Here is a 14,367-nt window from a genome sequence, read left to right on the forward strand (position 1 = left end):
TGAATCACGGCTGTGACCAGTGCAGTACATTTTGGCCAACCAAGATTTTAGAAGTCTTAACTAGGACTTCAGTTATAAATGAGCTGGCTGGAAGTCTGTCTCTAGATGATCAGATTGCTTGCCACGACCTATAGAAACCTCCTCACTGCAGATAAAAACTGCATGTACTTCAAAAAATTAGCAGGAGCTCAACTTTATGGTTAAACAGTTTTGAAGCCAATGTGAGACATTTTGTATAGTTTAAGATCAAATTAAATACAATATAAAACCACTTTTACATTCATGGAATTAATGCTTTCCTACTATTTACAACTCCTCCCTCCCCGACCACTTCAGATTTTCTATGTGTCCAATGTTAGTCCAATGTTTTACAGTTTAATAATTGTAAATTTCACTTAATGAAAATGTTGCAGGGTGTGAAGATACCATTTTAACTGTGGTGTCACCGCCAGACACCACACTTGCTAGGTGGTAGTTTTAAATCGGCCGCGGTCCATTAGTACATGTCGGACCTGCGTGTCGCCACTGTGTGATCGCAGACCGAGCGCCACCACAAGGCAGGTCTCGAGATACGGGATAGCACTTGCCCAGTTGTACGGACGACTTTGCTAGCGTCTACATGGACGAAGCATTGCTCATTAGCCGAGCCGATAGTTAGAATAGCCTTCAGCTAGGTCAATGGCTACGACCTAGCAAGGCGCCATTAGTAACATTGCATGTATCTAAAGAGTCTCACTTGTATCCCCACAATCTCCAGATGTACCACAAGGATGGATTAAAGTTAAGTATTCCAGCAGCTACGTACTTTTCTTTATAGCATTCATTACGTATCCTGTTTCAGACCTCACGCCATCCAGCTTTAGCTTAGCGCGTGCCTTTCGGCTTCCTCTCATTGTGTCTAGGCTGTCTTGTCTAGACACAACATTAACACTGCTTGATTTTAGCAAGGCTTTCAGTATGGTTGATTTCAGTGTATTACGTGCCAAAATGAAACAACTAAATTTCTCAAACAGTGCAATACTGTGATTCGACAGCTACTTAAAAAACAAATGTTAACGAATCAGCTGTGCTTCGGAGAAGTCATAGGGGAAAAATTGTTCTTTGTTGGAGGCACTTGGGGTTCTGTTCCTGGTCCAGTGCCTTTTTCATTGTATATCAATCTCTCCGATACTTGTCAGTGGTACCCAATTAGCATTTCAAAAAACAGTAAAAGATCTTGGCGTAATTTTGGATGAGCATCTAAATTGGGAAGAACAAAATTTTGCAGCTTGCAGGAAACCTTTCTCCTGCCTACATGCAATCGAGAAATTTAGAAAAATATTTCCACCTCAGATTAAACAAAAAGTAGTCTAGTCTTCAATTCTACAAATCTTTACTAATGTGACATTGTTCAACGTGGCACAAATAGTGAAAACTCCAGGTGACCCTAACTAGCAAGAACACTTGTGTAAGATATGTGTGTGACACTCAGATGCTTGATCGTATCAGTCCATTCTGGATGTTACCAGATAGGCAACATGATTGACAGCTGTGGCACTCATGCCAGTGCACAGTTTGCATGCTGAAATCTTGGCTGTCCCTATTTTAAGCCAAACTTCAGTATAGTCCCAACAGAAGAAAAGTTGGAAACTATAACCTAGAGCAGTAGTATGAAAATGTATGAACTATGTGGGAATTGTTGGGATATTATTTTATGGATTTCCAGTGAGACGTTAACAGACAGTGCATAGAGTACAGGTTTTTTTTGGAATGTGCAGTGATTTCTGAGGTTAACTGGGGCCTAATAGCACAACTTAAATAACTGTGATTGAAATGAGTACCAATAATACTTACAAAAATAATTGTCACATTGTTGGCCTTTCTAATGAAATGTGTCCTGGTTTATGATGTGTCAGTTAGGTTGGGACCTGTCAGCACAACGAAATTTAGCTGCACATTCTGCTGAATATCGTGTCTTACAAATTATATTTCATTATGTCACCACATATCTGCATACAGGTAAAGTCGTGATAACATTTACAGAACCTTGGGACGTGTCAGTGCAGCTAAAATTTAACTGCTATCTGCATACAGGAAAAGTCGTGATAACATTTACAGAACCTTGGGACCTGTCAGTGCAGCTAAAATTTAACTGCATATTTTGCTGAATATCACATTCTACAAAATTATATTTCATTGTGCCACTGCTTATCTTCATACAGGTAATGCCATGCCAACATTTATAGAATGCATTGGTTCCACTGTCATACGTAATGTGCCAACAATTCCCAGCTATTATTTTACATTTTGCATATTTTTCCTTAAAAATAATTTTTTTACCGTACAACATAACATGTTTTATGATACGTTGTTAGATACAATTCTTACCTACTGTTTGGTGTCATATATATGTACGCAACATATGTTCAGGCCTTGTAATCACTTTTGGACTTTGGCTAAAATTTTAATTTAGACCTCAGAACTTTTGGATGTGTTTGTGAACTAGAAAACAAGACAGGAAAAAATCGCCAGAAACAACTGATAAATCAATAATTATGATTTTCTTTAAACTCCCAGTGTGTTCATGCAATGTTAGACTTGTGTAAGGCCAAGGACTTCAAATTAAAGGTCAGTACAAATAACAGAATTGCTTATTGATGTTTTATAACGTTTATGCTTAGCAAGTAATTTCCCGTCATTTACATTTTCCCCACATTTTACACCGTTTTTTTTTTTTTTAAGAGTCTTGATAAGTTTAAAAGAATGGTTTCTTGGTATAAACTCTCCTCCTCTGTCACTGCTGATTTTTTTTTTTTTTTTTTTTTTTTTTTCCTTTGCTGGAGGGGAATGTTGTTACATTATGTAAACTTTATTGGTATGGTTTTGACTGACTCATAAATTATGTAAATTGCATTGCCATGGGGGTATTTCTTATGATCCATGATACAACTCCAGGTCCAGATCTACAGATCTCATGCAAGCAAGAATCATGACAATTCAGGTTACAAGTGAAGCAGTACATGCTGAATCTTAAGGCTGTTAAACTTAATTGAATATTACAGATACTATGTGCTAAATAAAAGTTTTGATCTTATGTTTTATAATATTTTAAATTAGTATTGTGATTGTGAAATAGTGTACAATGATAGCCCAAATGTCTTAAGTATGGAAACACCACATACTTTATCATTTTCCAGGACATTTGTCAGAGTCTGTCTTCCCACTGAATTTTATTAATGTATCTCTTTGTTAATTCTTAATTGTTAGCATAACCACAGTCAGTGAAGACAGAGTTCACTCTTGTACAAAAGTGTTTACTAGTTTACATTCAGTGACAACCTGTAAGCGTACAGTTTTTAACCCCTTTTTTGCAAATTATATTCCAAAGAATGATATTTTCTTATTAATGAAAAAAAAAAAAAATCCATAACGAAACAGTAGATAGAGGCGTATAAAGACAGCTGTTGAAGCTTAACATAATATGTTATAAAATTTGAAAATCACCAATAATAAAATCCTGAGTATACCATGCACTGAATTTTGACTAAAATATCCTGAAACTTGAAGTCATTTTTTAGTTTCTGTGTAGCTATGAAGCCTAACCATGTATCTCGCAACAATTTCCTGTGAACATAAATCTTGGAGGAGCTGGCTGTGGATATATGCATCTCATACCACTGGTGAGCACTTGCCACTTTCTGAGCTGCTAAATTCAATGTCAGACTCAGGATCACTACAGTGATTCTTTTTCGAAAGCATTACTTAAGTGTAATGTAGGAGACAGTCTGAAAGCTGGTGTTTTGTTGTCAAGTATACACAGCTGCACACAGTAAAGACAATATCTAGCGGCAACCATCTTAACCAAAACATGACAGTTAGGCTATATATGGAGCACCAGATGCTCTCTAGTGGCCAAACACGCAACTATCAGTGCTGAAACGGATATAAGCAGGATTTTATTTTTTTGAAGGTCGCTTCTTAATCTACCCGAATATACTCTGGGTTTTATAAAAACGAGATACCTCAGTATTTGATGTTAAGCAGTTAGACAGATTTTTAGCATTTTTGTTTGTTTTTAAAAATAGTCCTGTTGTTACATTTTACAGGTATTCTGAGGTTTTATTGAGAAGAGTGAGTGCAGGCAATATTTGCTTCTCCAATATTCAGCGTGCTTTTGTTAGCCTGACAGCAGAAGGTGCAATTCCATTTAATGCTGAAGAGTTTTCAGACATAAATGAGCTACGAGCATTGGCTGAATTAATAGGCCCTTACGGTATGAAACTACTGAATGAGACTCTTATGTGGCATATTGCCAGTCAGGTACAAGAGCTGAAGGTAACTATCTGCATTTGTTCTCTCTTAATCATAATTATTCAATATATAATTTATTGAAATCAGATTTAAGAAGTGTGGGCATTGTAGTGTCATCAGCAGCTCTTACATTCAAAAATCGTAGAAGTTTCTGGCTGTGAAAGGTATCTGTATTCCAATTATGGATGTTTGGATTCATTACTGTAAAACTTTATTTCACTGATGATATGAGAATTTGTTTCATCCTGTGTAGGAAGTTCATTCCCCTAATATATAACTTGAGACCATGTTGGCAGCACAACGAGTTTTCTGTGAATCAGGAGCTTCCTTCCTTCCTTCTTGAGAGTGGAAGAAGTTTTCCAGAGCAGAATATTACTATTTTCTTGTTGATGGATACAAAGAAGGTCAAGCACTAGTTTGACATCTTCCAATTTTCCATAGGGTGAAGGTGGTACAAGAAGTGGATCTCACTGTTAGACTGACAATACTTATTCATGTGGTCCTATTTTTGATACTCACAGATGGTTTTTAACAATTTATTTCTACATGTTTAAGCATCTTTTGTTGTTTATGTTTCTCATTTGTGGTATTTCTGAGTATATGCTCTCAGTTGAAAAAATATTCTTGGATTTCTTACCACATCCAGTGAGTATACATCCATGAACTTTTGGCCAAGTGCTCCTCAGTCTTTGTCAAGTGGTAACTGACTGCCTCATCCTAAGTATAGCCATGTTACCATCTGCAACGTCACTGGTTCTCAGTCCATCACAATATAAGACAGTGTTTTTGTCCCATGTCAGGTGTGTTATCTTTAACATTGTGATGGCCATGTTCTACACTGTACTTACATCCAATCCACCTTCTTTATTGAGAGTGTTATTGGATATTTATATCTCTCTTAACTTTTTTTACTGTGCTATCCCAGAGACTGTTATCCCTTGTAATAATAGAGGTATCACTGAACACAGCATTATGTTTGTTTTCAAAACATTTTGAGCTACAACTAATTTCTCTGTGTAGAGTAGTTGCAGACACCTCTCATGATTAATCCAGCATTGCTGTATGATATGCATGGCTTGCTTGACAAAATACTGTCTGCACATATATAGTACTTTGGAAATGGTGAGCATTCTGAGATCTACATTATCTTTCACAGGCCTCATGAGTTGGTGTGTCTTAACTGGAGGTCGGAAGATTGATTTGATGTTATTTCTCTTCAGCAGCTGGCCAATCTCCCCATTCCTAAACCACATAATGACAAAAAAATCTTTTTTATTTTTCCTCTCAGGGGCATTTTACTTGCAGACACCTCCTGAAATTAAAATTTCTTGCTTTTTTTTTTTTGTTTGCCTACCACTTCGAATTTTTCATAATTTTTTTGACTGTCATTAGTTCTGTAAATCTTCCCTTCTTTCATGTTTGTAAGTTGAAATACCTTTCTCAGGCATTTGAATTTTCTCAGGCATTTGAATTTACAGAATCAAGTGTTTATATACTTGCAGAAGAAAATGTCCACACCAACAATCTTTTCCTCGTGTAGCTTTATATCTTCTGTTTATATACTTGCAGAAGAAAATGCCCACACCAACAATCTTCTCCTCGTGTAGCTTTGTATCTTCTGTTAATCCAGTCTGAAATGAACTCCCACAATCAAGTCATAATTGAGTGTCATTGGTGGAGTATAATATGAACAATTCCTTTTATAGAAAATCATACTATAAATGAAACAAGTCTGCCATTTACTTTAACCAAAACTAAACATACATGGTGATTCGATTTCATATCTCTCAGTTATCTTTCTTACGTGGTTGGTTATAGTTGGGCCTTGTTAATGCTATAGTGAAGTGCTACACTTTCCTATGCAACATTTTCTGCATTGCTCTTCTCTATATTTTTAACTGTTTGTCAACCTTTGTACAAGGTTAAAATATCATCGAGATTTGACTACATGTCAATCGTCAAGTTTTCATGGCACTAATTGCTCAGTAAGGTTTCAAGAATGAAGATGAAACAGATTAATGTTTTATCCACATAACTCAGCTATGGAATGTCTAACCATCTTCTGAGTTGAAAGTTAAAATATGATCACCCCATGCGGTTTATAAACCTGCAGACTGTGCCAACGAACATGCAGCCACCGACTTTTAACAGATGAAGAAAAGTAACTCAGGAGTGTCAATGGGGGCAAAAGGATGCTATTGCCTTTAAGAGCAGACAACTGAAAGTAGCAGATCCCACCCATTATCCAAATCAAAACCATCTGTGCAGCTAAGTAAATTCTTCATACAATGATATTATAAATCCTCTTTGATGTCAGAATTGCAGTAAAAGAATTTAGATACCAAAAATTGTATATTGTCATCATCCACATAGCAGGCTATCTCAGTTAAGTGTTTGGTCATTACTGATTTATCCAAAGCTTCACAAAACTGCACTGTCAATATGCCGCACACTTCTTGAACAATATGTGTTGTTTGCTTTACATGTTATAGACCATACTTACGTGAGATATTGTATACACCTGTCTTTTTAAGCATCAGATCATCCTTCAAGCAATCAAAAAAGGTAGTGTTCATTGGTGCTGATCAAAATGTTACTTTATTGTTATGTTTGGTGAAGATCTGAACTATTTTGGCAGAAATACTCCTTACATCTGTTAGGATTTTTTTTTCACATATAGTAGGAAATCCATCATTTTAAACCTGTCCTCTTCTGCTTATTGGTCTGTGTTCTGTTTGAACAGGAAAACCTTACACATTTTGTATGACATGTATCAATTATACTATCATTAAATACTCTCTTAAAATGTGCAAGTTCCTCATATAGGTGGCCCTTAACAGCAGTAATGTATGTCTCCTGTACAGGTGTCTTGAAGGGGTGATAAATGTCTTGTTTCAGATACAGTTTGAGTAGGCTTGCAGTAGAGTTCATGTTGTGGGGTGCTTTCATTTTTGCAGCAAACTAAGGCAAACAAGTTAAGAAGCATCCATCCTTTTTTATCTCCACAGTAAATTGTATATTTACATCAATTGAACTGAAATGGTTCAAGAACTGATATATTTTTTCATTGCCATGGGGTCCACTGCTAAACTATCATCCACATACTCCTGAATACACTCATGAACAATCAAATTAGACACAGCAATTTACTTGCATGTTGTAACCCCTTTCACCTTTATAATGGTTCTGGGAAGCTATTCAAGTCTATAATCTCTCAACTGCCAACCACATTTCACAGAGAATGGTAGAAGCTTAAGCTAAGGCAGGCACATCTCCCTCCATGGTATACCAGGTGTACTTTATAAGCCTGAAATCATGTTAGCTGGAAGGCCACACAAACACCCTCATGCCCTTGAAGTGTTCCTCAGATTATTCTGACACAATTCAGGAGTGCTGGCATGAAACATTGCCTTTCTGTAAGCTGAAGGTTGATCTCCATTATCAATGGGCTGAATACTGAAAGTTTAGTTATGTGATCCTCATATCATACATGAGTTTTTCTATCAAAATAGGTAAAATATTCACAAAAATAAAGAGAAAGTCTTTTATGAAAATTGTTACTGGTGTTGGTTACATGAAGGATGACATGATACTTTGCAGGGAAAGAGTATACAAGAGAGTGGAGTGAGAGTGGACTATTGTGTGTCAGACAAATAACATAAATTGTTCCTGAATGGAACATGAGTGATACACACTGCTGCTGGAGACCAGTAAATCAATGATGGCTGAATATTGCAATGAGATGGGCCACTCATTGGATTATTGCAGTATCTAAAATTTTTCAGCCACATCATCATGTTGGGATTGTGACAATAAGAATGTTATTAAACTCCACCTGTCAAAGGATTTACTTAACTGTGGTAGCAGCTTCAATTTATATTGTGCATTGTATCCAACAGTTTCAAGTAGACTGTTGTCAATAGATATTGCACAGGACTCTCGTCAGTGCTGCTTAAACTTGTGGGCCCAGATGGTGATCGTAAGTTCTGTTATAAGAGGATATACAGGGACGGCATGTCTCTGATGCCTGAGTGACTTCTCTTTAGCTGTTAATCTGTTGCTGTATGTACATTAGTATTGTCAGCGTGTTTATAAAGTGGATATGAGGACTGCATTGTCAGTTTTTCAACTCAGAAGAGAACCAGATATTTAACAGTTTAAATATTGAGATAAAATTGATTTCGCCTATGTCATTTGACTGGGTGATTATGTAGAGCATTCTCTTCCTTACCTCATTTGAAGCTTTCCCACAGGTCACATAATCACGTGTAGAAATCGAAGGTGGTAACTCATTAATATATGAGATGAAGGTAGTCACCCTGCCACATTTCCCCGAGCAACACTAAAATTTAGTGTTGTATCTGTTCATGACATGCAATCTCACATAACATGCTTTGTTGCGCCCATTAGTTATGAGTCAGTCCAGTGTCATATTACCTAAATATTCCATATGAACTTGTTTTCAGTTGTATATGTCACTGCTGTACTGATTGAAAAGCATTTTAAAAGCCAAGTAACTTCCAATCCACCTATTTCCCTTACCTGTATGATTATTGGAATAGTGCTAGAAAGGTGGATTGCATGAAATTTTATAACCTCGATGACTGCCAAGCAGAGTACCATTTTATTAGAGGTTGTTCATCAGTACTAAACTCAATGATGGTCTAGAATTTTCAAATAGATATAAGTGAGCTGAATAATGCAAATGTTACTGAATCTACTGGGTCTTTTCGCAATGCTTCTTATACTGTGAACTTGATATAGAATTAATAGAATATTTTCATGTAAAGATAATTCCATTTTGTAACAGATATAAATGGAATATTATGAAAACACTAGCTTTTGCACCTGATGTTTCTTCTGCTAGCAAATTTGGGGGGGGAATAAATTCCTTGTCATATTAATCTGCTGTGTCTCCCTTGAGATGGAATTTTGGGTGATTGTATTTTTCAGTCCCTATGTAATTATGCATCTCTCTGTCCTTCTCTGTCTTATATCCAGCAAAGAGAGAAGAGTTGAGTTTCCTCTCACCTTTGCCTAGTATTTATCCCTTGACCTTGTGCTCTGGTTCGGTTTACTACTTAATCCTCTAGCACTGCTCACAGTTGAGAAAGAATGTGACTCAGTCTCATCCACTATGCGGATTTAGGTCTTCTGTGCTTTCTGTAAATTGTTTAAGGTGGATGCTGAGATGGTTCCTTTCAAATGGACGTGACTGATTCGCTTCCCTGTGCTTGCCCAATCCGAGCTTCACTTTCTAATCATGTGACCATCAGTGGGTTGATGACCAATAATCTTTCTCCCATACTTTGTCATTGAGCAGTCTTGTATATTCCGTCCCCTTTGCCTCTTTAATCAAATGAAGGATTTTCAGGTCCTTATAGATGCCACTCTTGCCTTCTGTTTCATCTGCATCTTTGTGAAAGAATTTTTTTTCTATGCAGTATGAAACTGGAAGAATGTACAAAAACATGTGCTATAGAGATAATGCTAAATATACACTGCCCAATGGGATGCATAATGTATCGATGTCCTGCAGTTTTGCAGCTTTTATGTAAATAATGATATGTGGTGTTATTCTCCCCAGAAGCATCTGAAAATACGAGGGCTATCCACAAATACATTATGCTTTGGAATTAAAAATAAATAAAGTATTGGAAATTTTTTTAATTATATACAGATGAAAGCCACACTTAAATACTACTTTTCTACATAGTTGCCATTTAAATTAAGGCACTTATTGTAGCGATGGACAAGCTTGGAAATTCATTCGTCGTAAAATTCGGCCGCCTGCACCTTCAACCACGTGGTTAATCAGTAACCCGGTAGAAATACGATTTTTGTGGATTTCCTGGAAATAGGCACTACAATAAACTCTCAAAGGTATTGCCAAACTCTGCACAACCTCAGAAGAGCAATACAAAACAAGCACAGGGGAAAGTTGGGCTCAAAGATCTTGCTGATTCACGACAACGCCCGGGCCCACACGGCAAATGCCACTCGTGAAGTTCTCGAATCTTTTAAGTGGGAGTTGTTTCCTCATCCGCCGTACAGTCCCGACCTGGCACCGAGCGACTTCCACTTATTCCCAGCAATGAAGAAGTGGTTGGCTTTGCAGCGTTTTGATGACGATGCACAGCTTCAAGAAGAGGTAACCATGTGGTTGAAGGCGCAGGCGGCTGAATTTTACGACGAAGGAATTTCCAAGCTCCTCCGTCGCTACGATAAATGCCTTAATTTAAATGGCAACTATGTAGAAAAGTAGTATTGAAGTGTGGCTTTCATCTGTATATAATAAAAAAAAATCCAATACTTTATTTATTTTTAATTCCAAAACGTAATGTATTTTGTGGATAGCCCTCGTACATGATTCATCAGTTCATCTTAAAATAAGTATTGAATAGTAAATTATGTCTCAGATTGATGTGTTTTTCCTTTGTTCGGTTGTTGATGGTGTACAGAACTTTAGCAAGGAAGTAAAATAGCTTGTTAGTTCTGTTTCATAGTTGCCTTATTTGTACCTTGATTGGATTAAAGTATCAGTGAGTTGAGTAGTCGGGGTCAGGTGTCACTCACCAACTGTTATTTTTTGATCTCCGTGCAATTACTGCATTTTATATTTTGTAAGTGCTTGCCCAACCTTATCAGCTGTGATTGGTTGCATGGGAAGGCAAATATGTTTAACTTATATAAGGTTAGGATCACAAAAAGATAAATCTTTTGTTTGCATATACTGGTACTATCTTGGTACTGAGAGGCAGTTATAAGTATCCAAGCGACAGTCACATGAGAAAGAAGTGGAGAACTAAATATTGGGGGATTTTGTGTAATATAATATGCCTACAAAGGGGGTGGGGGTGTAAGTGAAACAAAGCAACATTTGTTTATGAAGTTAGACTTTTCAAAATTTTTTAAATGCATGTTCTGTCTTTCCCACACAATTTTTGTAGAGTGTTTTTAAGTAACTTATTCACTCAGTTGTTTTTAAACCTAAGAAGAGAGAGTATTTGCACTAAGTGGATATTATATTGTAGATGCTTTCAAAGCTGTCCTAGCATGCCATGCAGAATTTATTATTGTGTTTCAGGTTTCTTTTTCACATTTGGTCAAAATCACAGTTTTTATCAGATTTACAGTTTATTTTTGTTTATGAATTAATTGGTTACAGGTTACTACACATCCTCTTTCCATAATGTTTTCTGCAGTGGGTCAGGTTTCTTTATGAAGCAAGAACCAGTAATTTCTGGTGTTAGTAGTTATTTGTTAACACCTTGCATAGATATTCTGTTGGTATAACCTGTTAACATCTTATAAAACAAGAAATGTTTATAGAAGGTCCTGGGTGGAATTCACATAATAGATTTCCTGTATAGTTGAGATGCTTTCCTTAACTTTTGGATTATGTCTTCCTTCAAAGCTAACTATTTCAGAAAACGCACTGCATACCTCAACTCTATGATATATCATTACCTTTTCTCTTTTCTTTATTTGTAAAAAAACAAATTAAATGGTTATACACGTATTGGCCATCTCCAGTATGTTTTGCCTCTGAATGCTGCTCTCCTTACATTTTGCATTTCATCCCTTTTTGTGAAGGGCACACAATTTTTCAGAAAGAGAAAAGACTATGTATAATATGCCCGCCTGGTTAGTCGTACGGTCTAATACATTGCTTTCTGGGCAGGAAGGTGTGCCAATCTCCGGCATGAATCTGCCTGCCAGATTAGTGTTGGGGTCGGGTATGGCAGCCAGTCTGTGGATGGTTTTGAAGGCGGCTTTCCATCTGCCTCAGCAAATGTGGGCTGGTTTCCCTTATTTCGTCTCAGTTACACTATGTCGGCGATTGCTGGGCAAACACTTTCTCCACGTACGTGTACACCATAATTACTCTACCATGCAAACATTGGGGTTACACTCGTCTGGTGTGAGACGTTCCCGGGTGGGTCCACTGGGGGCCGAACTGCACAATAACCCTGGCTTCAGTGTGAGGCGGCGTTGTGGTGAGCGGAATGCTATAGCATGTTGTAGGGTTGTGAACCACTGAGGGTTATGGCGGGGATGAAGCCTCTCCATCGTTTCTAGGTCCCCAGTTCCATACAGTACAATGTATAATAATCTGAGACCTTACAAAACTGACTCAATATTAGTCACCTACATCTGGAATCTGAATATTGGATATCATAGTCCAGTGAATACATAATTCTTTAATGCTTCACATCAAGTGCCTCCAACTTCATAGCATGTGGTTTAATTTGAAATGCACAGTGAACATACAGGCAGTCGATGTATTTCAGGTTGTCTCTCCATATATATGGTTACTAGTGTGTCAGTCCTACATGGAAGTACAGTGTGTTTTGAGATTCTTTTTTCAGAACATATAAAAATTATGTGCTGCATTCCATATGGAAGATAGCTGTACTTGATACACTTATGACTTCTGAATTTATATCAGACATAGGTCACAGCAGGACACGTAGCAAGAGTTCTTGGCAATTTTTACCCTGGCGTAGTTTTTATCTCTTCTACATTAGGACATGGAATGAATGTTTGGGCAAGCTTGGGCATAACTTGTAGTGTCTTGGTTGTGCCACCATTGCCTCAGTTGCCTGGTCTCATTATTTCTCATAATTTTTGTGAAATGTGTCTCTCATAATTCCCATTGTATATTCTCCAACTGATGTTATACATTTGAAAATGATGTTGTAGTTCGTTGAAACCGGAAATGTAACCACATTTTTTAAAGAAAATATTTTATGTACTGTGACAATGGCTTCACTGTTGTAGTGTCAAATAAACATGTAAGTTATATTTTGGTCACACTCCTTACGACAATTATGTCAGAATATAGATATACGATTACTTACTTCAGCATGATAATGTGTGAATGATACTTATTTGTTGTTTATAATTTTACTTTGTTGTTTGCCTCATTAAATCCGACTTTTTTTTCCATTTCAGAAATTGGTAACTGGTAATAAGGATGTTTTAGTATCTCTGCGAACTAATTTTGACAAGCCAGACATAATGAAAGAGCAGTTCAAGAAATTGCAGCGTAAGTTGTTGTCCTTGATATTATCTCGAAAAAGACCCATTGTTGCATTATGTTTGACATGTTTCTTCCAATGAAAGCTTTGCCTGTAACTGTGTCAAAAGAAACTTGCTTACACCTTCTCATATTTCAGAAGTTTTACTAACAATTCAAAAATGTTTACTGTCAAATTTCAGCGTATAAGTCTTGCACTCGAGCACTAACATAGTGTGAGTACTAAAAAAAAATACATTGATACTCATCATTCTTTTTTTCTGTATGTGTATTGAAGTAAAATAAACTGTGGATCCTTAGCTAATTTTTCTGCAAATATGTCTGACAATTTTCAAGTAAATGAGCATTTGATTGAATGATAGTATTCTGCCACAATGCCACTGGATGGATTGAAATATTCCACACATATTTCTATTTATTATTCTTAAAAACCACAGAAAAAAAATGTAATGATAAAGTTTTGGGAGTATTGCCTCACTTGGCTTTTGGTAAGGTTGCTAAGTATCAGAGGAACAAAGTCAAGTTGGTGAATCTAATTCAAAGCATTTGTCTCAAAAGTATGTAACCTTCAATTAAATCAATTTCATGATAAGGTGAAGTAGTCATGCATAGGCTTAAAAAGGAATCGACACATCAGTGAGAGGCAAGACAGCACAGTCATGATACTACCACAGTACATCATCAAATGAAATGTGCTTTAGAATTTTATCACAGAGTAGTTAACATGAAAGGCATAAAATTTGCAGCAGCTGAAATAAAAATGCTTGATAGGGGGTTTGAAATTTAATGTGGATTCTGTGTTGGCATGTAGTACAATTAATAACTTGATAGCTAAAGTAAAGAAGCTTTGGATCAGGGACCACCTCCAGTATTCATTTCAAACAAAATCATAAGTAAAATAGCTAGCATAATCCAAAAACAAATGAAATGGGAAAAGGAGCCATGGAATGTCAGATCTGAATTACATATAACATGAAATTAATAAGAAATTGGAAACATGGATTTCCATAGCAGTTAGAATGAATCATAAAGAA

General features: G+C 36.6%; 1 protein-coding gene across 1 annotated transcript in view; it reads left to right on the forward strand.

Annotated features, from left to right (window-relative positions):
- LOC126436886 (membrane-associated protein Hem-like) overlaps positions 1 to 14,367 on the forward strand; it is a gene marked incomplete at its 5' end in the record, with an annotated part of 76,581 nt that overhangs the window by 32,473 nt on the left and 29,741 nt on the right. The window contains 2 exons of the mRNA XM_050090476.1: positions 4,086 to 4,314; positions 13,249 to 13,342. Coding sequence (XP_049946433.1) covers positions 4,086 to 4,314; positions 13,249 to 13,342 — 323 coding nt within the window. The remainder of the gene's footprint in view (positions 1 to 4,085; positions 4,315 to 13,248; positions 13,343 to 14,367) is intronic.

Source organism: Schistocerca serialis, unplaced genomic scaffold (assembly GCF_023864345.2).
Source record: "Schistocerca serialis cubense isolate TAMUIC-IGC-003099 unplaced genomic scaffold, iqSchSeri2.2 HiC_scaffold_1251, whole genome shotgun sequence".
Classification (NCBI taxonomy): Eukaryota; Metazoa; Arthropoda; class Insecta; order Orthoptera; family Acrididae; genus Schistocerca; species Schistocerca serialis.